This window comes from Dipodomys merriami, unplaced genomic scaffold, assembly GCF_024711535.1.
Source record: "Dipodomys merriami isolate MVZ:Mamm:240054 unplaced genomic scaffold, mDipMer1.0.p SCAF_19, whole genome shotgun sequence".
In the NCBI taxonomy this organism is placed as follows: Eukaryota; Metazoa; Chordata; class Mammalia; order Rodentia; family Heteromyidae; genus Dipodomys; species Dipodomys merriami.
In genome coordinates, this window is record NW_027203270.1 from 11966323 (window position 1) to 11992500 (window position 26178).

Genomic DNA, 26178 nt, shown 5'->3' on the forward strand with positions numbered 1-26178 from the left:
TTATGACCTGTTCAATGTTATACAGCAACTCAGCAAGGAGAGGGGGGGGTTTGAATTCAGAGCCTCAAGATCTTTTATATTGGGCTGGGAAGGTGGCTCAGTGGTAGAGTGCTTGCCTTGCATGCATGAGGCCCTGGGTTCAATTCCTCAGCACCACATAAGCAAAAAAAGCTAGAAGTGGTGCTGTGGCTCAAGTGGTAGAGCGCTAGCCTTGAGCTGAAGGGCTGAGGGACAGCGTCCAGGCCCAGAGTTCAGACCCACACAACCGACAAAAAAATAATCATTTATGCTTTTTCAATCAAGGCTGGTACTCTATTGCTTGCTTGAGCCACACCTTCAGTTCTGACTTTTTGCAGGTTAGTTGGAGAGATAAGAGTCGCTCAGGTTTGTTCACCTAAACTAGCTTTGAATCAGGATCTTCATATCTCAGCCTCCTGAGTAGCTAGGATTATAGGTATGAGACATTAGTGCCTGGCAAGGGTAAGGATTTTTGGGTTGTCCACTGCTGTTTTCTTTCCGGTCAGAACTGGGCCTGCCATTTAAGTGACACTGAGTGGTTACTTAATGACTACTAAAAGTACAGAGGAGAGATTTCTTACAGATCCTTGTGTTCTCTGTGGCTTTGTAAAATGTGTGGCTCATTGGACCCTGCAAACCAAGTCTAGCTGAGCTAAGCAGGCATGAAAGCCATGGCTACTGAATGTTCTGTCCAGGTAGAAAGGAAACTTCACAGAACAGGAAGCAGCTGGCGACATGGAGCCTGGTGGGAGAACAGCCTGGGCTCTGGAGTTTGCCCAGTCTTCAGTCCAGCCATGACCACCAACATGGCAGTGCATTTTCCCCAAAGGGTGTGGCTTCTTATATCAAGTTGGCCTAATACCCTCTGTGTTAATGGCTACACAGACAGACAGACAGACAGACAGACATACAGACAGACACAGACAGACAGACAGATAGACAGACAGACAGACAGACAGACAGACAGACAGACACACACACACACACAAAAGCCTTACCCATAGGGAGTTTGTATTCTTGTGAAAGAGGACAAATGAGAAGGTAGAATGCTCTAAAACACAAAACTATGGCCAGGTGCTGGTGGCTCACCCTGATAATCCTAGCTACCCAGGAGGCTAAGATCTGAGGATCCAGGTTCAAAGTCAGCCCTGGCAGGAAAGTCCCTGTGAGATTTTTATCTCCAATTAAACACAAAAAATCCCCCCATAAGTGGTGTTATGCCTCAAAGTGGTAAAGTGCTAGCCTTGAGTGAAAGAGCTCAGGGACAGCCCCCAGGCCCTGAGTTCAAGCCCCCTTCCCCACCAAAAAAGTTAATATCCCATTGAAGTAAGGGGGTGATATAAACTGCCATCCAGTATTAAGTGTTTTAGTGTCTGATACTCAGCAAGAATATAATGCTTGAAGAAGAAGGTTTGTATCGACCCCCCCTCTGAGAGACATAAAGAATATACTCTGTCCTGGGTGAACACTGCTTGCTTTCTTCCTGGTTTTTTGTTTCGTCATGGGGCTTGAACTCGTGGCCTGGGCGCTGTCCCTGAGCTCTTCAGCTCAAGGCAAGCGCTCTACCACTTGGGCCACAGTGCCACTTCTGGTTTTCTGGTGGTTAATTGGAAATAAGAGTCTCATGGACTTTCCTGCCTGGGCTGGCTTTGAACCGGGATCCTCAGATCTCAGCCTCTTGAGTAGTTAGAATTACAGGCATGAGCCACTGCCATATGGTTAGTTGCCTTTTTTTGTACATAGTTTTAATGCATTACATTGACCACCAGTTCTTCTATGAGGTAAGATTATGCATTCAGACCTTTAAGCATTAAACATAAATAACGTGTAAAAAAGAAAAGAATAAGCTGGGCTTTGGTGGTTCACACCTGTAATCCCAGATACTCAGGAAGCTGAGATGTGAGGATTGCAGTTCCAAGCTGGCCCAGGTAGGAGATTTTTTAAAAATTTATTTATTTATTTATTTATTTATTTTGTTGGTTGTGGGGCTTGAACTTTGGGCCTGGGCACTGTCCCTCAGCTCTTCAGCTCAAGGCAAGTGCTCTATCACTTTAGCCACAGCGCCACTTCGGGTTTTCTGTTGGTTTATTGGAGATGAGTTTCACAGACTTTCCTGCCTGGGCTGGCTTTGAACCATAGTCCTCAGATCTCAGCCTTCTGTGTAGCTAGAATTACAGGAGTGAGCCATCAGTGCCCCGCCAGGAGATTCTTATCTCTAATAAACAACTCAGAAAAAGCTGGAAGTGGCACTCAAATGATAGAGTGCTAGCCATGAGCACAAAGAGGCTCAAGGACAGTGCCCAGATCCTGGGACAATAAAATAAAATAAAATAATGCTTGGATTCCATGCCCTGTGCCAAAGACAAAAAACAAAAAGAAAAAAAATCTATGTGGGTTTTCTTAACCTCCCCACATTGTGCCTAGGCCATTGGATAGGACTTGTCTAAAAGAGCACATGAGATGCACTGCACAACTTTGTGTACCCCTTATTGTCTGCCTGACATTTCTATGGAAAGGATGCACAGATAACTTTAGTGGGTGATTTTACATTCAATGAGCTCAAAAGGAAAATTCAGTAGGGAGAAATTTCTTCTGGTTGGCAGATGTTGGACATATAAGAGAGTCTGTAAGAAGACTACAGTCTTAAGTCTATAAGAAGACTTTTGATCAGAAACATGGTTTTAAACTTTGCCAGTTAACAGAATGCACGAAGTGGGCTGATGGGAGAAGAGGTAATGCTTTGGGTGGGCTTGAATGCTGGGTTAGAAGGCAGAAATACAGGCTTGTAGTATTGCTCCCATACCCACTGACTGCTTGGGTTCACGGCCTTATTTAGGGAACCAGAGCTTAGAAAGGAACACTTGCTAACATTGGTCCAGTGACTTATGGGCACCAGTAATCAATCTAGGTGCTGCAGATACATAAATGCGTTCTTTTTTTTTTTTTTTTTTTGGGTCCGGTCATGGGGCCTGAACTCTGGGCCTGGGCGCTGTCCCTCAGCTCTTCAGCTCAAGGCTAGCGCTCTACCACTTGAGCCACAGCGCCACCTCCGGCTTTTTTCTTTTTGCTTATGTGGTGCTGAGGAATCGAACCCAGGGCCTCAGGCATGCAAGGCAAGCGCTCTACCACTGAGCCACCTTCCCAGCCCCATAAATGCGTTCTTTATACCAAGCTTTGAGTAGGGTGAGAGGGGAAACACACCTTCAGAGAACCACCACTTGCCCAAGGTAACACTCCAGCTAGCGGTGGAGTCAGAATTTGAACTCAGGTTTTTTTTTTTTTTTAGCTTGCTTGCTTGGCGCTCTGCCATTTCAGCCACGCCACCAGCCCGGCATTTTGCTAGAAAAAATTCTTTCAGACCCTTCCCAGTACACGGCAGCCCCTAAATTCACAAATACATGGAACCGCCACAATCCGCATTTTCCAGGGCTCAGCTGACACTGAAACGCGTGTCTGTGCCCCGCCCCATCCGGGGGTCGCGGATAGGCCGGGGACGTGTGTGGATGTGTAGGGTGGGGGGGAGCTGGGAAGAGGGAGAGGAGGCACCCCAGCCTTTCAGTACCGGGGGAAGGAGCCAGCGCCCGGCAGCCCCTCCCAATAGGGCAGGTGCCCGGCAGGGAGGGGGGGGGGCGAGACGGAGCGCGCGGGCGGGGCCCCGAGGGCGCGGGCCAGGCGGCAGGTGCGCGGCGCGGACTACAAATCCCAGCATGCCTCGCGACACCGCTCGGGTCCCGGCAGCCGCTTAAAGGCTCGGGGAGCCGCAGCCGTCGGGTCCGCCGCGGCTTTCGCTTTGCCGCCGCGGCTGGGCGGCGGGAAGAGCGGAGTCGGCGGCCGGCTCGGGAGAGCATCCCTGCTTCGGCACCGCCGAGGGGTCCACCTCATCCAGCCCCTTCACGGCGCAGGGTGTGTGTGTGTGTGCGTGTGTGGGGGGCTTCCCTGCCGAGGCGCCCGTGTCCCCCCGGGCTCCCTGCCTCGGCCCCCTGCGGCCCCGATGCCGAGGCATGGATAGAGCGGCGCTGCGCGCGGCGGCGGCGGCGGCGGCGATGGGGGAGAAGAAGGAGGGCGGCGGCGGGGGCGCCGCGGCCGGCCGGGCGCTGCAGCAGTGCGGCCAGCTCCAGAAGCTCATCGACATCTCCATCGGCAGCCTGCGCGGGCTGCGCACCAAATGCGCCGTGTCCAACGACCTCACCCAGCAGGAGATCCGGACCCTGGAGGTAAGGGGCCGCGCGCGCGCCTGGGCCCCGGACCCCGCTGGGCCTGGGGAGCCCCCCTGCCCGCGTCCCCCGGCGCTTTCCTTCCTGAGGCGCATCCTGGAGCCCGGGGGGCTCCTTCCTGGAAGCGGTCGCCCTTTCCACTGCTAGCCGGTGCGCGGGGGGGACTCGAGACTAGCTCTCTCACCTTGGGCCGGATTTGGGGAAGGGGGGGCAGGAAGGCCTGGGGACACCCCCTCCCCTTGTGAGGGGCGGGGCGGGCTGCGCGCGAACACTCCCTCCTTCCCCCCCATCAGCCCTATTCCCCTTTCCCGCACCCTGTCTCATCGCCAGGGTCCGTGAGACTTCTGGCCCCACTGAGTCACGCGCTGGACTCCCCCCCCCCCCCCCCCCAGGGCTGGAGCTCAGGAGCCTGGGCTGGGGTGTCAGTGCGTTAGAAGCGCAGGCTTCCTCTCACACGCTGCTCTGCTTTCCGTCGTGTCCCTCGTCCTTTTCTCTCTCCTCCAGGTCTCCAATGCCGCTTTTCCAAAAGAAAGTGCCGAAATTGCATTTTTTTTTTTTTTGCTCTTCAGGCATTGGGTGCTTTTCCTTTCGCGGTGCCACAACTGACTCTCCCCACACCATTGAGTAGTTTTGGTTTGGGAAAGATTATGCTGGAGGGAAAGGAGCCTTTGGTGGGAAGAAGACACTGCTTCAGGGGTAAAGGAGAAACAAGATAGGGGGCCCTCCTACTCTCACAAATTATAGCTGGGAAGTGCAGTATTAGAAGGACCTAGAAAAATCAGGCAGAATGGATGTTGGGTTCTCAGAACCCAATGGAGGGGAACTAGTGCATTGCCAACTTGCTTTTTTTTTCCATCCAAGGATTGGGAGGCCTCTGACATTTTGGGGACTAGTTATTAACTAATAACGGCACTGTCCTGAAGAAGAACCTCTCATCGCCTTACATTAGCTGCGTCTGGGCCCCTGTGAGACTGGAGATGTTTTGTTTTATTAGATCCTCAGTCCACACACACCCCTCCACCCCATTGCTAATTGCCTTTGCCAGCTGTCATAAGGCCAGCCAGTGATGGCGGTAATTATTATAACAGGCCTCTTTCCTTGCACACTGCGAGTCCAAATCCTTGGTTTGATCCAAAATGCTCAGGATGACTCCTTGGTTTTATTTCCTTAAAAAAATCTACAAAAGCCAGAGAGAGTGAAAGAATCCAGCCAATGCTGACTGTTATTGCTTTTTATTGCAGTTACTATAGCAAATGACTGACCGGGGCTTTGCTTAAAAAACAAATCAACAAGGCTCCACCAGGCCTTTGCTTAAAAAATAGATCAACAAAGCTTCTCCCCCTTTCTTGGGGGGCCTTTCTGCATGTGGACTTCTTGAACACAGCTGAGTGTGTTTGCCCAGCAAAGTTCAGTTTTAAAGCTGACACAATAGGGGGCCTGTGTGACTTAGTTCCGGGAGGGAGGGCTCCTTGTCCGGCACTCTGTGTCTGGTTAGACTGCTGTGTTGTTGGGCTGAGAGGATGTTCCCTGTGTTGGTCTCTGTGGATCATCCCTGTGCCCCTCTGCAGGGCTCCTGGCTCCCAGGGTGGATATAGGAGAATGAATGATTTGCTTTCATCCTCTGTAGATGGCTTTTTGTCCTCCTGGTTCGCTGACCTCCAAAGTTGCACATTTTGACAAAGGTGTGGCATCATGACACCTCAGTGTCCAGCTGATTAGGCCTCTGAGCTGGTTGCTCAGTGACCTCCCTGCTGAGTGTGTAGCAGCAAGAATGAGATCTATGTCTGTTCCCTGTTCTTTACACTCTGCTGTGGGTTCAGGGTCACCCTGCTCCCTGAAAAGACAGGAATTTAGACTGTTGGCGATAGTTCTGTAGGGCTGCAGCTGTGTACTTTGAGGAAATCCCTTCATCCTGGAGGCCTCAGTCTCATCTCCAAAACAAGGAGGTTGGAGGGCATCTCCAAGGGTTCTTCAGTGTTGCGTTTAGTGGATTAGCAAAGGACGCACAGTTGGGTTAAATTGGACATCTGCGTAAGCTGTTGTACATATGCTTGTTTAAGAACAGTTCTATAAAATCCAGGGGCTGGGAATGTGGCTTAGTGGTAGAGTGCTTGCTTAGTATGCATGAAGCCCAGAGTTTAATTCCTCAGTAGCACATCAACAGAAAAAGCCAGAAGTAGCACTGTGGCTCAAGTGGTAGAGTGCTAGCCTTGAGCAATAAAAAAAGAAGCTCAAGGACAGTGCCCAGGCCCTGAGTTCAAGCCCCAGGACTGGAAAAAAAAATTCAGATTTACTGGACTGATAATGTTGGAGATACATTTATTGCTGCAAGAATCTCAATAGTGTGAACACTGTGGTGAACAGGAAGTCCACAGCTTTGAAAATGGCCCCTGATTCTTTCTGGGTGACCTTGTGCCAGTCCCAGGCCTTCTCTTGAGCTTCTCTGTCTGAAAAATGAGAATGGACAGAATTACCCCAGCAGTGCTTCTTTGAGTTGAGCCTGTCAGTACGCTTGTAAACTTCTCTAGTGAGGGCTCCATGGCATTCATGCCCAGGGCACCTTTAGGAGAAGAGACTAATAATGCAGCTGGCTCTGATTTTTCTAGAGGTGGATGACACAGGCCAGGAAGCCATCCCAGCAGCATGTGGAGAGGCCAGTTGAGCCAGTGTCAGTGTCCACTCGGCCTCCTTTCCTGTTCTGCAGGCTCCTCTTGCATACCAAACTGGCCCCCAGTGGCTGTGCTTGCAACATTGGATTGCTGGTTTTGGAAGAAGGATCTGGCCAGAGGGTTTGGCTTCTGCAACTATATGAGACTTCTGGAATATATCAGAACCGTAAGGAACCCAGTCCATTCTGGCTTTCCTTAGATGAGCACTTGGTGGGAGCAGCAGCATGTGAAATGTCCCTGGAAGACTGTGACCAGGGGGTAGGCTGCTGCTTTTCAAGATCCAAGCTTGTGACATGAAGGCATTCGTGTTTTAGACTGCCCAGGGACAGCACTGCTGTGTGGAGTGGACCTGCTTGGGTTGAAAAGGGTGGATTTTGTGAGGTTTAATGTTTTATTCCTTACTTGCCTGGCAGTATGCTGACCTCCTCACGTTTCCTTGAGACTCACTGATCATTACACACACTATGTTTTCTGTGTGTATATCCGGACTTGAACTCAGGGTCTTGCACTCACCCTTAGCTTTTGCACTCTACTACTTGAGCCACACCTTCACTTTTGGGTTTTTGCTCGTTAATTGGAGATAAATTCTCACAGGACCCTTCTACCTAGACTGACTTTGACCCAAGATCCTCAGATCCTAACCTTCTGAGTCGCTGGGATTGTAGGCATCAGTTATCAGTACCTGGCCACAAGCATATTTTTGTTCTTAGAATGGAAAGGAAGGGAGATAGCCAAACTCTCTGTAGAGGGAAGTTGCTCTGCATCATGGTAGACCCAATACACTGTCTCCACTGGGCCCTCCTCGGGTCTGAGAATTCTACCAGGCACGTGAGGGTGTTCTTTGTGTCCAGCTGTGCTCTACCTTTGCTAACCTCTCAGCTGGGTCTGGTCTAAGCCACTTTATTCCTTCATTGTCTGTGTGTCCAGCTTTGTCCAGTTCTAGGGCGACATGTGCAAAAGCGGATGCTCAATTTTCCATACTGAGCATTTGGGGGTACATTGTCACCAGCTTAATAGCACCTTTGAGAAACAGGCTGTGCCCATTTAGACTCCCTACTGTGGGCCTGGGAAGGTCCCCCAATGACTTTGCTTATGATGCCTTGCTAGGTAGGTAACATTGTGCAGCTGTAGTGATAACACTCTGACCTTGGTCCATTCCCCGAGAAGTGGCCCTGGAGTGTGAGGTACCTAGGGAGGCCCTGCTGCTCCTGGGACAGTGGTGTGAGTGGGGAGATTGATCCTCATCGGAGCCCTGTTATGTGAGGTCCTGAGCTCTCCCTGGACCCCTAGAACTGCTATTATGTGAGGTCCTGAGCTCTCCCTGGACCCCTAGAACTGCTGGAAGAGTCCTCAGGTTAGGTTTCCAAGGCATTGTGGACACATATTTACTCACTACTGATGTGTATGTGGCTGCCTTGAGTGTCCTCTCCTGGATTTGAGGGGCATTTTCGGCTGAAAGGGGGACAGATAGGCAGATAAGCAGCAGGACTTCCAGTACCTGGGCTAGCAGAGAGAGTTTAGGAACTCGTCCTGCTTTGGGAATCCATGGAGTTGTTGGCCAGTCCCAACTTCCTGATCCCATGGGAAATGGTCCTAGAGTCTTAGTAATTTTCCCAAGATACATATCTTGGTGGGACTGAGACCTAAAGTTGGTTTTCCTTTTCTGATGCAGCTCTGTTCTCTTAAGTGCAACATTTCTCTGCCTCAGTTTTAACCCTGTGCCTGAGTGATTCAAGCATTCCTGGAGGGATGCAGAGTGAGGCCCTGTCCTTTTGGTACCCACTTTAACTTTGGCCACATTTTCCGTGAAAGGCCCTATTTCCCGAGTGTTGCTCAGAGGTCTGTGGTTTCCAGAGCTGGGAGCCAGGCAAGGGCTGGTGCAGGAGATAGGCCTCTTCATATCTGCAGCCCAGGATGGGGCGGTGCTTAGAGCCTGGTTTGCTGCCTGGGGACAGTGACTGAGATACCTCCTTACCTCCAGGGCTATTTCTACACCCAGACACTTGGGTTGGCTCAGAATCCTGGAAAATGGCATTCTGCATTGGAAGTCTTCCAGCCCTGCCCTGATGGCTACGGTCTGGAGAGAGATCATGCCAAGGTGCCGGCCTGTGGTGACAGTGTTTGTGGTGGTATGGAGAAGGAGCAAGATCTGGCTGGGTCTCTAAGCTGTCCTTTGAAACAGGATGGCTGAAGTTCCCAGCCCTGCTGTTTTTGTGCCAGTACTGGGGCTTGAACTCAAGGTCTGGGTGCTGTCTCTGAGCTTTTTCCACTTAAGGTTGGTATTTTATCACTTGAACCACAGCTCCATTTTCATCTTTTGGCTGGTTAATTGGAGACAAGAGTCCTGAGGACTTTCTTACCCTGTTGGCTTTGAACTGTGATCTTCTGATCTCAGTTTCCTGAGTAGCTGGGATTACAGACATGAGCTACTGGGCCAGCTGAAGTCCCTTTTTACATTCAGTTCAAAGGTGCATAGGTGTGTCTGGGGTTATGGAGTGGCCTTTGCAGAGAGAGAGAGGGGAGGGAGAGGGAGGGCGCCCACACAGAATGAGAACATTCTTGGTCATGCTCCTTGTGAAGCTCTCACAAGGTTCTTGGCACATTCTGCCTCATTGAACACTTAACAAACACCCTGCAGGGGTTCTATCCCCATTTTGAAGAGGAGGAAATTGTACCTCAAAGGGATGGAGAGAGTCTGAGTTAGTAAGTAGTTGAACCTGGGTTGACTGGTCTGGAAGAACCTGGTCAAGGTCACAATTTCTGACGACAAGGAAATGACCAGTAACAAAATGAGCTGGCCTGGGGACGTATGATAGCTCAATTCCAGATGACTAGGCTCACCAGAGGCCACCTTATGCTGTACCGCCTGTGTATGAGTTTAGGCATGGGACTGCTTCTCTTCTACACAGGCCCAGTACATCCTCAAATACTGGGCAGTAAGCAAATGGTGATGCAACTGGCCCTGGGCTGGTTTCATTCTGAGAAACAAGAAGCTGCCTAGAGATCAACTTACTCATAATTTTTTTAATGGTCACCTGCCTATTCTTTCTAAACAATTCTTCAGATTAGAAATCTATTCTTTAACTTGCCACTTTTAATTGAAATGCTTAAATACATAATGATGACATGTTCTCTTTTAAAAAGGAAACTGTCAGGTTGGATAACAACAAAAATCACCCATAAACCACTTCTTGGGGTTAGTTCCTGTGAACATTGTGCTGAATGGTCTTCCAACCTTTTTATTCTCTGAATTTGCAAAGAGATGTTTGTGTGTATGTGCCTATGTGCATGTGTGTGAGCATAATATACCTGTCCCCCTCCCTATCAGGAATGCCATGATTTAGGAAATGATACATTAATTTCTTTTTTTATGATAACTTATTTATTGTCATAAAGTAAAATGATACATTAACTTCTTTGCCACTGCATTCTGTGTGTGTGTGTGTGTGTGTGTGTGTGTGTGTGTGCATGTGTGCATGCAAGTGTTGGTGTGTTGATATTGGTGCTTGAATTCAGGGCCTTGTGCTCTATCTAGCTTAACTTTCTTGCTGAAGGCTTGTTTTCTAACACTTGAGCCACAGCTTCACTTCTGGCTTTTTGCTGGTTATTTGGAGATGAAACTTTTCTGCCTGGGCTGGCTTCAATTCATGATCTTCAGATTTCAGCTTCCTGAATAGCTAGGATTATAGATGTAACCCGTTTGTTCCTGGCTTGCTACTACATCTGTATCCATGTTGAAGTCCAGGGGCTTAAACAAGAGACAGAACAAGGCCATGGCTGATGTGTTGGGATATGTGTCAGAAAATGTCAGTCAAGGGACTGGGAAGGTGCCTCAGTGGTAGAGTATTTGTCTCACATGCATGAGGCCCTGGGTTTGATTCCTCAGCACCACATAAACAGAAAAAGCCGGAAGTGGTGCTATGGCTCAAGTGGTAGAGCACTAGCGTTGAGCTGAAGAGCTGAGGGACAGTGCCCAGGCCCAGAGTTCAGGCCCCATGACTGACAAAAAAAAAAAAAAAAAGTCATGGTTTCTTCCCTTTTTTATTTTATTTTATTTTTTCTGGGCATAGGTGCTGTCCCGAGCTCTTTAGCTCGAGGCTAGTGCTCTCCCCCTTGAGCCATAGCGCCACTTCTGGTTTTCTGGTGGTTTATTGGAGATAAGAGTCTCACGAACTTTTCCTGCCTGGGCTGGCTTTGAACTGTGATCCACCTGAGTAGCTAGGATTACAGGCGTGAACCACTGGTATCCGGCTGTTTTTTTCCTTTATTTATTTATTTTTTGGCATCTGTCCCTGGTTCTTGAACTCAGGCCCTATGTACTGTCCCTGACTCATTGACTTTCCTGCCCAGGCTGGCTTTAAGCTGTGATCCTTAGATCTCAGCCTTCGAAGTAGCTAGGATTAGAAGTATGAGCCACTAGTGCCCAGCTGGGTAGTAGTTATGTAGTTGTTTGTGTTTGGAGGTCTGCATTAAATGTCACACATTGTGGGTTCAGTTTTGAGGCTGCCTGCAGTGCAGGGACATCTTCTGGGACCTTTCCTGGTTCTAAGGCAGCAGAGGGAGGACTGGATTCAAGAGCTCACTGTGTCCAGAGACTGGTCACCTTTGGACAGTACACAGTCAGATGGTTGTGGGTTCCTGAGGGCTGCAGAAAGTCCTATCCAGTCAACTCATCTTGTAGATGAGGAGACTGAACACTTCGAGGGAGAAGTGACTTGCCAGGAATCCCTGTGGGGAAAATTAACAGAGTGGTTAATACAGAGTACTGGGCTGAAAATCAGATTTGAAGACCCACTCAGTTGAGTGTACTCTCACTATAACACATTATAATTATTATTGTGCCAGATTCTGGTACTTGAACTCAGGGTCTGGGCATGGTTCCTGAGTTTTTTTTGCTCAAGACTAATGCTCTACTATTGAGCCACAGCTCCACTTCTAGCTTTTTGATGGTTAATTTGTGGTAAGAGTCTCATAGACCTTCCTGCCTGGGCTGGCTTCAAATCAAGATTCTCAGATCTCAGCCTCCTGAGTAGCTAAGATTATAGACATGAGTCACCAGTGGGTGGCTTCTATGAAAGTACTTTGAACTTGGTCTGCTGATGAAGATTGGGAAGCAGGTGGAGCAGCAGCTTACCTGTGATGATGGGGTCTCTGCCTCAGGAATGTTTCAAGAGGAAGCATGTAAATTTGTCTTCCTTTTTCCATTCAGTGTATCCTAGACCTTGAGGGTTGGGCAGATTCTTGGAGCACTGTATGGAGTGTCATGTGGTATGCCAGGCTCAACAAGAATAGACTATCTTGACTCTGACCCTGCATACTTTCAGGGGCTTCTCATTCTTCTACTTTCTACTCCTCCAAGACCTGGTGTTTGTCTTAAAAATCTCATGTCAATTTTGATTTCTTTATCCCATCCATTGCTGGTTTTGCAGTCAAGATTCTGTTACAGGTTCTTTCCAGTTGCTTCCAGAGAGTGTTTTTATCTTGTCTTTGTTTCCATTTTGACCTTTTCTCTGATTCTACTACCCAGGTGGAGATGCAGAGGGCTGTTTTGGGAATAACTGTTGAGATAAAATTATTTATTCATAGGCGATATTGTTTCTCATCTGCATTGAGAAAAGTTTCAATCTATACTGCCAGCATCCCCTCAGATCAAACCTATGCATTTAAAATTTTTATTTATTTATTTATTCATTTAAAATGGGGCCTGAACTCTGGGCCTGGGCGCTGTCCCTCAGCTCTTCAGCTCAAGGCTAGTGCTCTACCACTTGAGCCACAGCGCCACTTCCAGCTTTTTTTTTCTGCTTATGTGGTTCTGAGGAATGGAACCCAGGGCCTTATGCATGCAAGGCAAGCACTCTACCACTGAGCCATCTTCCCAGCCCCAAACCTATGCATTTTAAAAATAATTATTGTAAAGGTGATGTACAGAAGGGTAATAGATACATAAGTCAGGTAAAGAGGGTGTTTCTTTTTGGTCAATGTTACCCTTACCTCGCTGTCCCATTTTTTTCCCCCTCTCAACAAACCTATGCATTTTGTTATTTTTTATTTTTTGTCAGTCTTTGGGCTTGAATTCAGGGCTTGGACACTGTCCCTGATCTTCTTTTTTTGCTCAAGGCTAGTATTCTACCACTTGAGCCACAGTGCCGTTTCTGGCCTTTTTGTTTATGGGGTACTGAGAGATTGAATCCAGAGCTTCATGCATGCTAGGCAAACAATCTACCACTAAGTCACATTGCCATCCCCAAACCTATGCATTTTAACATCTGTGTTTTTAGTGTCCTGGCATTGAAGGGCAACTGTTGTTTTAACTGGGCAGATTGCCTTTCCAAATAACAAATCAAAGCCATCATATTTGCTTTCTGTTTTTCTCCCCCTTGCATTTTTCTACCCTCAGAATAATTATAAGAATGAGCTAATTCTTTTTTTTTTTTGGTCCGGTTGTGGGGCCTGAACTCTGGGCCTGAGCACTGTCCCTCAGCTCTTCAGCTCAAGGCCAGTGCTCTACCACTTGAGCCACAGCGCCACTTCCGGCTTTTTTCTTTTTGCTTATGTGGTGCTGAGGAATCGAACCCAGGGCCTCAGGCATGCAAAGCAAGCGCTCTACCACTGAGCCAACTTCCCAGCCCCTAATTCTTGTTTTTTAAAAAAAAAATTTTTTGGGTTGGTCATGGGGCCTGAACTCTGGGCCTAGGCGCTGTCCCTCAGCTCTTCAGCTCAAGGCTAGCGTACTACCACTTGGAGCCACAACACCACTTTCAGCCTTTTCTGTTTATGTGGTGCTGAGGAATCAATCGAACCCAGGGCCTTATGAATGTGAGGCAAGCACTCTACCACCGAGCCACCTTCCCAGCCCTTGTTTTTAAAATTCTTATAAAAAAGAGAATAAAATATGTAGTCTGTGATTAGGAAAAGAAATTTATATAGCACAGATGGTGGACTTATATTTTTCAACAGATTGATTTTGAAGGTTTTGCTTTCAGATCAGATGGCTTTGCAAATCTGATGAGATCAGCTGTTTATAGGATAGTGGGGCCTTTTACCTTACCACCTAGCACCCCCATGCTTTGAGTTCTGGCTTGGCCAGTATTTAGTTGTGTGTGTGTGTGTGTGTGTGTGTGTGTGTGTGTGTGTGTGTGTGTGTGTGTGTGTGTGTGTGTGTGTGTGTGTGTGTGTGTGTGTGTGTGTGTGTGTGTGTGTCTGTGTGTCTGTGTGTCTGTGTGTGTCTGTGTGTGTGTCTGTGTGTCTGTGTGTGTCTGTGTGTGTGCGTACATGCTACTGTCCTTTAACTTTTCCATTTAAGGCTGGCACTCTACAACTTGAGCCACAGCTCCACTTTTTGGTGGTTAATTGGAGGTAAGAGTCTCACAGCCATTTCTGCCTGGGCTGCCTTGAAACTGTGATTCTCAAATCTCAGCCTTCTGAGTAGCTAGAATTGTAAGCATGAGCCACTGATGTCTGGCTCAGGATTTTAGTTTTGATATGGATAGGCAGGACTGGTCTCTTTCAAGGTACACAGTTTTGCTTGTAAAAAAAAAGTTATAGGTAATTAAAAAAAAAAAAAACAACCAAATACCAACCACCTAAGTTCTTCTCCCTTAGTAGCCACTATCTTGACCTTTGCTTCAGTAAGCCTAGATACCTTGAAAAAGCTTACTGTAGTCTTTCCCATACTGTGTTCTGCAAGATGCTTCTCTTGTGAAAGAGGGCTTCATATACTTGAGGGTATTTTGTATCAACTAACTCCCTCTTGGAGATGCTAGAGAATGAAAATTTGTGCCTTAAAGGCTCTGCAAAGTCCTGCAGCAGGGTTCCCACACTTACCCATCTAGTAGTTCTCATCTTAATACACTCTCCCCCTCCCCCAAGCTCCCAACTGAACATTGAGAAATACTGCCTTAGCCATAAGCAAGGAGAGACAAGACACTGTAAGTGTCTTGTGTCAGTGGCTTTTTTTTTTGGTGGTATTGGGGATTGAAGTTGGGTTTGGGCTTGCTAGGCAGGTACTCTACTCATTCCCTTGGCCCTGCCATTGTTCTTTTTGTGTTTTAAGCCTTTTGTTTGACATTACCAGCAGGGTTGGGTAGAGGGAGCAGAGGCCTGTTTTCCTGTACTTGCTGGTGGCAGAAATTGCCTTTTGTTGGGCTGGGGGTGTCAGTCAGAGGAAAGCAGAGGTCTCAGGATGCCATGCCCTTGACACTTGAAGACCTGTTCACTTAATTCTTTCCAGCAGAGAGAAGAAGATCTGCTCTGAGAGGTCTGTCTGCCTGCCTGGTGCCTGGCCTCTCCTCCTGGCCTGGGTGTACTCAGCTGCTGCCCAGAGCCTGCTGCCCTCGGGGTCTACCCTGAACCTCAGGATTTCTTGGCAGGCAGAAAAAACAGGAGAAATGGAGATGGTGTTGGGTGCCTTTTGAGTCCAGGCTGGAGGGGAGGGGCAGGACTGGGCTGCTGTGGAAGAATGCTTTTTAAAACAAAAAAGGAAATGGTGGCCAGGACGGAGAGGAAAGGAAGCAGCTTCCTGTTGCTGGTGGTGGCTTTTTGGGAGGCGGAGCTCTTTCTGGCCCCTAGCAGAGGCTGGCAGGGGCCACCCTGGGGCGCTACTGCCTGAAGTGTCAGAATTACTTGCTGGTTCTACCCCCTTTCATCTTCCTCCCTCTCTGAGTCAAATGGATGTGTGGTTTCCAAACGACCATCTCTACCTGTTGCAAAATGGATGTGTCACAATAGCTGACATTTACTGTGAGATCACCCCATCCTGGCCCCTTGCTAGCAGCAGCTTTCTGTGGTATGTATTTCTCCTTACTAACCTGAAGAAGAAGGCTCACTCCTTATAAGCTCCTTTTACAGAAGAAGAAACTGAGGTGCAGAGAGCTAAGTGACTTACTTAGAGTCACAAAGCTAATGGGAGAGGGAGACTGAGCTTCTTCTTGAACCTGGACAGCCTTAATTACTTCCTCATACACTCTAATTTGAGTCTGCAAACTCCTGTCTGCTTCAGCTGGGAAAGAAACTTGTTAAGATGGCATAATATTTTTATTTATTTATTTATTTTTGTGTTGTTCCTCTGGCTTGAACTCAGGGCCTGGGTGCTGTCCCTTAGCTTTTTTTTTTTTAATGTTAATAAGTTTTTATTGTAAAAATACCATACAGAGGGGTTTCAATTACATGAGCAAGCATTGTTGCCTCCTCTTTTGTTTCCCCTTACCATCCCTGCCCTCCCCACCCCTCTTCCCCCTTAGCTTTTTAATTAAAGGCTGGTACTCTATTACTTGAGGCACACCTTAATTTCCAGCTCTTCTTCTTTTTTTGGGGGGGGGTTGGTTGTGGGCCTGAACTCTGGGCCTAGGCGCTGTCCCTCAGCTCTTCAGCTCAAGGCTGAACCACAGTGCCACTTGTAGCTTTTTTTTTCTTTTCTTTTCTGCTTATGTGGTGCTGAGGAATCGAACCCAGGGCCTCATGCATGGGAGGCAAGCACTCTACCACTGAGCCAGCTTCTCACCCTCAATTTCCAGCTTTTTGGTAGTTAATTGGAGATAAGAGTCTCATGGACTCTTTTGCTGGGGCTGGCTTTGAACCTGGATCCTCAGATGTTAGCCTCTTATGTAGCTAGAATTACAGGTGTGAGCCACCAATGAGGTATATTTTTTAAAGACTCTAGTAGCTTTGGAGTTCTAAAGGGCAGTCCCAAAGCTTGGAGTGTGGCCTTGTTGGTGATTCTTTTTTGTTTTTGTTTTTGTTTTTTTGGTCCGGTCGTGGGGCCTGAACTCTGGGCCTGGGCACTGTCCCTTAGCTCTTCAGCTCACTTGAGCCACAATGTCACTCCGGCTTTTTTCTTTTTGCTTATGTGGTGCTGAGGAATCGAACCCAGGGCCTCAGGCATGCAAGGCAAGTGCTCTACCACTGAGCCACCTTCCCAGCCCTTGTTGGTGATTCTTAGGTGAAAAGCTTGAGTTTGAAAATGTGTGTGTGTGTGTGTGTGTGTGTGTGTGTGTGTGTGTGTGTGTGTGTGTGCTTGAGTTTGAAAATGTGTGTGTGTGTGTGTGTGTGTGTGTGTGTATGTTGTCCTGGGGTGGGCTTGGGCTCAAAGCTAGTGCTCTACCACTTGAGCCACAGCTCCACTTCTGGCTTTCTTAGTGGGTAATTTTTTTTTTTTGGGGGGGGGTCTGGTCTTGGGGCCTGAACTCTGGGCCTGGGCGCTGTCCCTCAGCTCTTCAGCTCAAGGCTAGCGCTCTACCATTTGAGCCACAGCGCCACTTCTGGCTTTTTTCTTATGTGGTGCTGAGGAATCAAACCCAGGGCCTCATGCATGCAAGGCAAGCACTCTACCACTGAGCCACCTTCCCAGCCCTTCGGTGGGTAATTGGAAATAAGAGTTCCATGGGCTTTCTTGCCTGGGCTGGCTTTGAACTATGATCCTCAGATCTGAGCCTCCTGAGAAGCTGGGATTAAAGTATGAGCCACCAGTGCATAGCCTTTTAGTTTTTGAGACAGGGTCTTGCTATGTAACCCAGGTTGGCCTCAAACTCAGCCTGCTGACTGTTGGGGTTACAGGTGAACACTACTGTACCTAGTTATATTTGCCTTTAATATTACTATAGATATGTTGAAACCTACACAAAAGGAGAGAGGATGGCATGGGAGCACTCCAACATATGATTCCCTAGCTTCTCCTGAAACCAGCTCCAGCCAATCTTGAGGTCACCCCTAGAATTTCACAGCCTGAGGAAGCCCAGTGTAAGAATGGTGGCCCTAGACATCTGGACTTAGGAAAACAGAAGGTATTGGGGGAGGCTTCCTAGTCCAGTCCTCTGCCTCCAGGCAGAGCCCTAACTGTCTTAGCAGGATGAGAGGAGTCTCTCCTTTCCTATGAAGAGATGGATTGATCCCTCTCTAGGTTCTCCTAAAGCTTGCTCTGCACTTCTCTGCTTTGTCGTCCCATCCTGTTACCTAACCCTGTCTCCTGCTGCACCTGAGCCAGCTTTCAGTGGTTGATTGCTCTCCCTATCCCTCTCCTCAGTCCTGTAGCCCCCATGAGACCCAGCTGACAGTGTGCAAGGAGGCAAAGTATGAGTCACAGTGTCACAGTGCACGTGATGTCCAGCCCAGTCCATTCTCCATGGTTCTAGCACGTTCTCTTTTAGCATATATATGTGTGTATGTATGTATGTATGCGTGCATGCATGTATGTATGTATGTATATGTGTGTGTGTGCATGCACACTTGCGTGCATGTGTTGGTACAGGGTTGATCTTAGGGCCTTGCATTCTACCTAGGATTTTTCTGCTTGATGTTGGTGCTCTATCACTGTAGCCATATCTCTAGTCCATCTTTTTTGCTAGTTAGTTGGAAATAGAATTTCATAGACTTTTCTGCCTGGGCTGGCTTTGAGCCATGGTCTTGAGTAGTTTTATAAGTATGAACTCTGGCTTCTGAGTAGCATCCTCTCTCTCTTTTTGTTTTTTGTTTTGGTCGGTCATGAGGCTTGAACTCTGGGCCTGGGCACTGTCCCTGAGCTCTTCTCAAGGGTAGCACTCTACCATGTGAGCCACAGCGTCACTTCTGGCCTTTTATGTTTATATGGTTCTGAGGACTCGAACCCAGGGCCTCTTGTATGAGAGGCAAGCACTCTACCACTGAGCCACCTTCCCAGCCCCAAGCATCCTCTCTTGTACTTCTTTTTCCACAGCAAGAGGTCAAACACCTTCAGCCAACATTTATTGAGTACCACTGGTGTTCACTGGTGTATGGTGGTGGGAAGAAATATCTCTGAATAACAGGGAGACCCTCTCCTCTGTTTATCTCTGCAGAGATGAGCTAGCATTTAGGGGCTTCCTTGCCCTACATTGATTGGTTTATAGTTTCCTGAAAACTGTTTTGCTGACTGTTCTCTGTTGCTTTTCTCTCTGGCCTGTTGTAACCTCAACAAAACAATTTGCTTTTGGTTGTCCTTTTGTTTGTGTTGGGTTTTTGCTGTATTCTCTTGCACTGTTTCTCAAATGTTTTATCACTTTTGCGGGCTGTTTGGAATCTCTAGATTTGGCCTTCCCAGAATAATCATGGATGTCATTATGGGGAAGACCACCAGAAGAAAGGTGTGCAGTAAGGATGCAAGGCGTGTGCATGGGCTCTGGCTGTGCATGACACACGCACTTCCTGATTTTTCCTTGTAACTGTATGGTCTTGGGCAAGTTCTTTAGCTTGATAAATCTCAGTTCAAATAAAAGGAAATAAAGCTTTTATTTTGGATGTTTGTGAAGAGTTACTAAAGTGTGCCTGGTACTTAGCAAAGACTTTTTTTTTTGGTCAGTCATGGGGTTTGAAGTGAGGACCTGGGTGCTGTCCCTGAGCTTTTCTGCTCAAGGTTAGCTCTTTATCACTTGAGCTACAACTTTACTTTTGGCTTTTTTGGTAGTTTTTTGTGGCGATAATAGTCTCACAGACTTTTCTGCCCAGGCTGGCTTTGAACTGCAATCCTGAGAACTCAGCCTTCTGAGTAGCTAGGGATACAGGTGAGCCACCAACACCCAGCTCTCCCTGACCTTTTTTGCTTAAGGCTAGGACTCTTAAGCTACAGTTCTACTTCTGGCTTTTTTGGTAGTTTTTAATTTATGGATTTTCTTGTCTAGGATGGCTTTGAACCATGATCCTTAGATTGTAGCCTCCTGAGTTGCTAGGATTATAGTGAGCCACTGGTGTCCGGCTTGTAGTACTTTTTAAAAGACAGTTCATGTAGTATTATTTTAAATATTCTGTGTTTCTTTATTTTCTTCCTTTCTTGACATTTCATCCGGTGGATATGATGTTACTTGCTAGAGCATTTCCTCTGTTTTTGGACATTTTTGGTTGTTTCCAGATTTTTGCTGTTATACACAATGGGACTAGGATCGTCTTTATTTGAGTGCCTCTTTATTTTTGTTCCTATTCTGGATTCATTTCCTTGGGATAACTCCCAGGAATTCCATTCCCGAAATGTACATGGATTTCTTTTTCTTTTCTTTTCTTCTTCTTCTTTTTTTTTTTCCTTTTTCTTTTTGTGTTAGGAGTTGCTATGCTGTTCTCTTATCTTCTGTTGTTTGAATGGTGGTGATCTTAAAGTAGCTCATATTTTTGTTAACCCTTTTGGCTTTTGTGCCTTTCTTCCCACACTTCTCGTCTTTTCAGTGAATCCTTTTGCTTTGTTAAGTCATTCTCCACCTTGCCATTGCTATTTCTTCTCCTCTGTCTGTTCATTCAGCAACTATTTATTAAGTGTTGTGTGTTAGGCTCTGTCTTATGCACTGGGCAAAGAGATGTCAGGGCAAAAATGTTCCTTTAGTGGAAGGAAAAAGATGAGAAACCAAGAGATCGAAGTGGTATGGGGCAAAGTGAACTGGAGTGATGGGGTGGAGGAGGTTTCTGCTTTAGTTTGGGGGGAGTGAGAATAGGCCTCCTGCCCATACCCTGGGGTGATGCTTGAGTGGAAGTTCAAGTAAAGAGAAGGCCCCTGCAGCCTTGAAAATGGTGTTCTAGGGAGAGGGGGCTGGCAGGACCAAGAACAGTTTGTTTGGGGGGCAGAAACAAGCTTGAGCTTGGTACATTTAAGAACCAGAAAGGTGCCTGGGACAGTAGGAGAGGAGGGTACTGTTTTCCCCCCTTGCCCCTCAATGTGTTGGTAGTGGTCAGTTTTGTGACCTAAGTGTTCCCGAGAGGTATATCGTGCTCTGGCAAGTAAGCATGGCGGGGGAGTGTGTGGATGGGTAAACACATACAAGGTGCTGCTGCTGAGGTGTGAATGAAGTTGAGGCTCCTCAGGCCGCCTGCCCAGCTGATGGCTGACTCATCTCTGCACTAAGGTGTTCAGGGACTTGGGAAATATGCTCAGTGCTGCCAGCCTTCACTTTTGTTACTGGAAGAGTTCTCTGAGGTAAGCTCTGGCAGTCGCAGCCAAGCTGGGGGAGCCCTGGGCATGTGCCCAGGAGGGGCCTGGGAACTGGGGTTACCAGCTCAGATGTGGAGCTGCTGAGATGAGGTCGAAATCTCTGGCATCCACTTATGGGAAACACGCCCAGAATATAGGCGTGGGAAACCCCCTTCTTCCTGGGCTGGGTTGGCTCTGTAGCTTGTGTTGAAGCTGCAGACCTGGGTACCTTGTGCTTCTCCTGGTTTCCTTCTCTTAGGGTGGGCTAAGAAATCTAAAACATCTGAGGAGAGGTTCCAAGATGCTCTGAGACAGTCCAGAATGTATCCTTGAGGAGGTGTGGGCCTCATGGCAGTTCCAGGAAATGTCTCTGGTGGAAGATGGCAGCCACCATTTTGTTTGGAGGAGGCCACATGGCTCATAAGCTACATAGCAGTCTGATATCATTGAGGTAGAGGCTAGTTTGGGCCAGAATTGACCAGCTCCTTGGATTCTTTGCATGTGAGCTTGTTACTGAATGGAAAAAGAAGTCTAGATCCTGGGAATAGAATAACTTGTGCTCCCTGTCCCTTCCTCCCACAGCTAGAGCTAACCTGAGACTGAACTGTCCAATGTAATCTAGCAGGCTTTTTACAGGAGCTCTCCATTAACTCTTCAGTGACCATAGCTTTATGAGTCCACTTTGCATACAAGGAAATGAGACCCCCAAGTTATCCAGTGACTGGTAGAGCTGGGGTTCATATCTAGAATTGTCTGAATTCTCATTGGTGTTTATTTCATGTCCTTGGTTCTTGTCTGGAGCAGAAAGTGGTCAGTAAAGGATTTGGTAGTGCTTAGTCTTTTGTGTGAAGTAATCATGGGTGAAAAGGATTTGAAAAAAAGTCTCCTTTTTCTTCCACTTAAAGGGAAGTACCTCAGAGTTGACAAAGGATGAAGTAGCAGAGTGTTGGAACTTGGGATGGAAGAAGTGGCAGAGCTAGGGGTGGCTGGCCCCTAGTAGAGAAAAAAAGCTGAGGAGAGGGATTATTGTGGGGAGTTGACTTGGGGATGGGGCAGGGCTGATGGCTTGGAGGCTGTCATCTGATCCATGCGGGGACTGTTCTCACCTCAGTGTTACTTCTACTTTGAGGTACTCTGGATAGAAAAACAGCGTAATTGCCCATACGTGACATTGTTGTACTATAAATGCTGGTGGCCAATCTTAGGAAAAAGAATATGACAAGTCCTTAGGGAGATTCCCCTCTGTGGCCCTGACTCACTCTGGCTAAGGGTATGGAACAGATCAAGGAAGAATCCATCAGCGAATGGAAACTTGTCATGTTAGGGGACAGGAAACCTTTTCTCTGTGGTTGGCTGGTGGTTTGTGGGAAGAGGTGTACATTTGAGACACAGCAGTGGGCCACTTTTTCAATTGCATCTTTGACAATTTTGGGAGTTTTACAAAGCAGTTTAAAAAGAAAGAAAGGAAAAGAAATCTGTCATGTACTTAGGTGGCTGAGTGGGCTGCACTACTGTGTGGCTGATGGAAACTTGTTCACTTGTAAATGGCCTTCCTGCTGTGTGTGTGTGTGTGTGTGAGTGTGTGTGTGTGTGTATGTGTGTGTGTGTGTGTGTGTGTGTGTGTGTTTGTGTGCGTGCGTGTGTGCCCCCCTGACTTTTTACTGGTTAATAGGTAATAAGAATCTACTGTCCAGGCTGGCAGGCTGGTTTTGAATCACAGTCCTTGGATCTCAGGACTGTAGGCAAGAGCCTTCTTGCCTTTGACCCCTCTACTAGAGTTGGATTCTGATTGCTTTTAGGAAAAGACTTGGGGTGGCCTCAAATGACCAGATCTTGTCTTTGAGCATCTCATAGCTTAAACTAAACTTCCTCTCTAGCTCTGTTTGCTTTAAGCAATTTCCTGGTCTGGCAGGGTTTGTTTTCTTAGCACCCTGCCACACTTGATACAGCAAACTGGCCTGTTGCTCTGTGGGTATCAGAACAGATCCTTTTTCTTTTTTCTTTTTTTTTTTGGTCTGTCATGAGACTTGAACTCTGGGCCTGAACACTGTCCCTCAGCTCTTTACCTCAAGGCTAGTGTTCTACCACTTGAGCCACTGTGCCACTCCGGAAGTGGTGGTTTTCTGGTGGTTTAATGGAGATAAGAGTCTTAGGGACTTTCCTGCCCAGACTGACTTTGATCCTCAGATTTCAGCCTCCTGAGTAGTTAGGATTACAGGTGTGAGCCACTGGTGCCCAGCTACAGACCTTTTTTTTGGAGGCAGTATTAGTGTTTGAACTTAGGGCCTTGTGCTTGCTAGGCAGGTGCTCTAGCACTTGAGCCACACTGCAGCCCTTTTGCTTGGGTTCTGAAAGTCAGAGCTCCCCCTTCCCTTGAAGTGGACAGATGGAGGTCCCACTGCCTGTTTTCATTGTTTCTCCTCCTGCTCCCATTCTCTGATCACAGGATGGGCACTTGACCTTGTCATGAAAAGCTTTGCTGGTGCATGGGCTCGTGTATCTTTGATATAGAGGTAGGAGAATGAACAGCAGCCTGGGTTCAAACTCTACTCCCTGGCTATCTGTGCATCTTTGGACAAGTTGCTTAATGTGTCTGGGCACTAGTTTCCTTGTCTGTAAAATGGTGGATTATAATAGGGTTGTTGTTCATAGCAAGTGAGATGAGTTGTGTGAAATACAATGCCTGGCAGGGAATAAGATTTTTTTTTTTTACATGTTGCTATTTGTTTTCCCAGTGAGTATTTAATTAGCATCCACTCTGGGATGGAGCATGATTCTGAGTCTGGCCAGGGTAACAGGGGTAACATTGGATGAAGATGTAGGCTTTTAAGTAACAAGTAAATGAGTAAAGCTGTTGTCCATTCAGCTGGAGGAACACAAGACAGAAGCAAGGGGCTGGCTGGGCTGACAGGAGAGGCCCAAGGATGCGGCAGTGACTGGTTTGGCTCAAAGAGTCGGGTGCTGGCTGTCGGGCCCATCTGCACTCCCAGGTTGCAGAGCCTGGGATGCAGGAAGGGAAGAGCTGTAGAAACAGCAATAATGAAAAAAGAAAGTTCTGAGTCTGTGTGGGCTCTTCCGTAGGGCCTGTTTCTGTCCTATAGAATTAAAAAAGGATTTTGAAACTTGGCTTTTTTTTTTTTTGGTGCCAGTCCTGGGGCTTGAATTAGGGTTTGGGTGCTGTCCCTGAGCTTCTGTGCTCAATGCTAGCACTTGAGCCACAGCTCTACTTTTGACTTTTTTGTGATTAATTGGATATGGGTCTCACAGACTTTCCTGCCCAAGTGGGCTTCAGTCCCCGACCCCCCTGCCCCAATCTCAGCCTTCTGAGTAGCTAGGATCACAGGAAATAAGCCAAGCAACTGTTGTTGTTGTTGTTGCTCCCCCCCTCCTCTCCCCCCTCCTCCTCCTCTCTTCCTCCTCCCCCCTCCTCCTTTCTTCCTCCTCCTCCTCCTCCTCCTCCTCCTCCTCCTCCTCCTCCTCCTCCTCCTCCTCCTCCTCTTCTTCTTCTTCTTCTTCTTCTTCTTCTTGGAACTTGAAGGCTGAGACACTAATCTACTATGAAAAGCCCTGGTTTTGAGTTATAATAAGTGAATTTCTGATCTTGTAAGCAGGTGGCAGAGCTGTGGCCTAGGCAAGCTATGGCTCTGCCACCCACCAAAGGTATCACAAGGGTGAGTCACAAACATTAATTGTGCACCCAGCATAGCAGATCCTGCCAGTATCTTCCAGATGGTTCTTTCCTTAGTGGTAACTGGACATATTCTTTGACCCTGTCTAGGATTATAAGCAATAGGAGGCTGAGAACTGAGGATTGAGGTTCAAAGCTAGTCTCACTAGGAAAATTTGTGAAACCTTTACATCTAATTAACCACCACAAAAACCCAAAGTAGAGGTGTTGCTCAAGTGGTAGAGCTCCAGCCTTGAGCAAAAAAGCTAAGGGACATTGCCTAGACCCTGACTTCAAGCTCAGTATTGGCGCACGTGCATGCGCGTGCACACACGTGCGCGCGCGCACACACACACTCACACACAAAAGAAAGAAAAAAGGTTAAAGCAGAATGGAGAGGCTATTTGAATAATACTTAACAGACAAGAAAGCCTGCAAGGTAGTTGTCCAGGGTCAGGCTGGGGGATGGTTAACATGATGAAGTCCAGCACACTATCGATGGGTTATTACGTATACAAATGCTTATTAGGGAGGCAGGGGAAGAGCCTGACCAAGTTCATGACATTCCATTAAGCGAAAATAAATACAGAGAAGGCAAAGTTGCTTGCATTCAACATTTGCATGTTGATGGGAAAACCGGAAGTGAAATGAATTGGGAAGGGTCTGCTTTCCTTCTGGAAAAACTCCTTTGTTATCACTGCAGTTTAATTCATTCACTTGCTGAACATAATATGTGAGTGTCTTGTCAGACTCAGGCACTGGGCTGGTGCAGTTCACAACTTTGCCTTTCTGGAATGGAATGGAAATTTATCCTGCGGAGTCTCCTCTGGGTTCTGGATTCTAGGGAGGAACGGGGAAGTTTCTAGAGGTGCTTCCTTTTGTGCTGTTTGTAGCAATCATTTGGAGAGGAGGCGGGCATCCTGGGTCCGAGACAGCTTTCCAGGTCTTACTGCTCTGACCTGAGCAGTCTGAGTTCCCAGCCGCGAGCCAGGATTCAGCCTTCCTGCCTATTTGAATGTGAGCCAGGGGAAGAAGGACCGTGTCTGTGGGCACTGGTTTGTAGGAGCCAGAACCCAAGGGTAAATAAACATTGCTCTTGGTGCTGTCAGGAAGCTTGTGGTTGGCTGGCCACCGTGGTTTTTGCTGTGTACGCTTTGAGAAAGGTCCACTTGGTACCAGTTTGAGTGATGATGGTGGTGCTGAGGGTGTTGGTGACTCCAGTTGGTGACTGGTCTCTGTTTCCCCAGGCTCTGGGAGAGTACTGATAATATTGTGCTACATCCACCCTTCCAGTGACTTGGAGCACATCGTTGATCACCTAGATAGTACTATAGGAAACTGGGGCCCAGAGAGGTTGCTTGGCGTCCCGATGATGCACTGGTTGCAATGCCAGGTTGTGATTCAAATAAAGGTCTCTGTCACCACATGCTAGACCATGGCAAGTGCAAGTTAAAACTGGCAAACTGCAGCCCTGGTACCCATTCCTCTGTTCATTTCCAGCTCTCTCAGCAATGCCATTGCAGCCATGGCAGAGGCTTCAGCCACAGCCTTCTCCTCTCCAGAGAGGGTGACTAAAGCCCTTTAGCTATAAGGAAGGAATTCCTCTTCTTTTAGGGATGAAGACTGTGTCATGACTATCTTTTTTTTTTTTTTTTTTTTTTTTTTGCCAGTATTAGGGCTTGAACTCAGGGTCTGGGCTCTGTCTCGAAGTCT

General features: G+C 47.6%; 1 protein-coding gene across 1 annotated transcript in view; it reads left to right on the forward strand.

The window, feature by feature from the left end:
• Positions 1-3812: 3812 nt before the first annotated feature.
• The window catches only part of Ksr1 (kinase suppressor of ras 1), a 155990-nt gene continuing 133624 nt past the window's right edge, over positions 3813-26178 (forward strand). Inside the window, exon 1 of the mRNA XM_070026890.1 lies at positions 3813-4232. Coding sequence (XP_069882991.1) covers positions 4020-4232 — 213 coding nt within the window. The 5' untranslated portion in view covers positions 3813-4019. The remainder of the gene's footprint in view (positions 4233-26178) is intronic.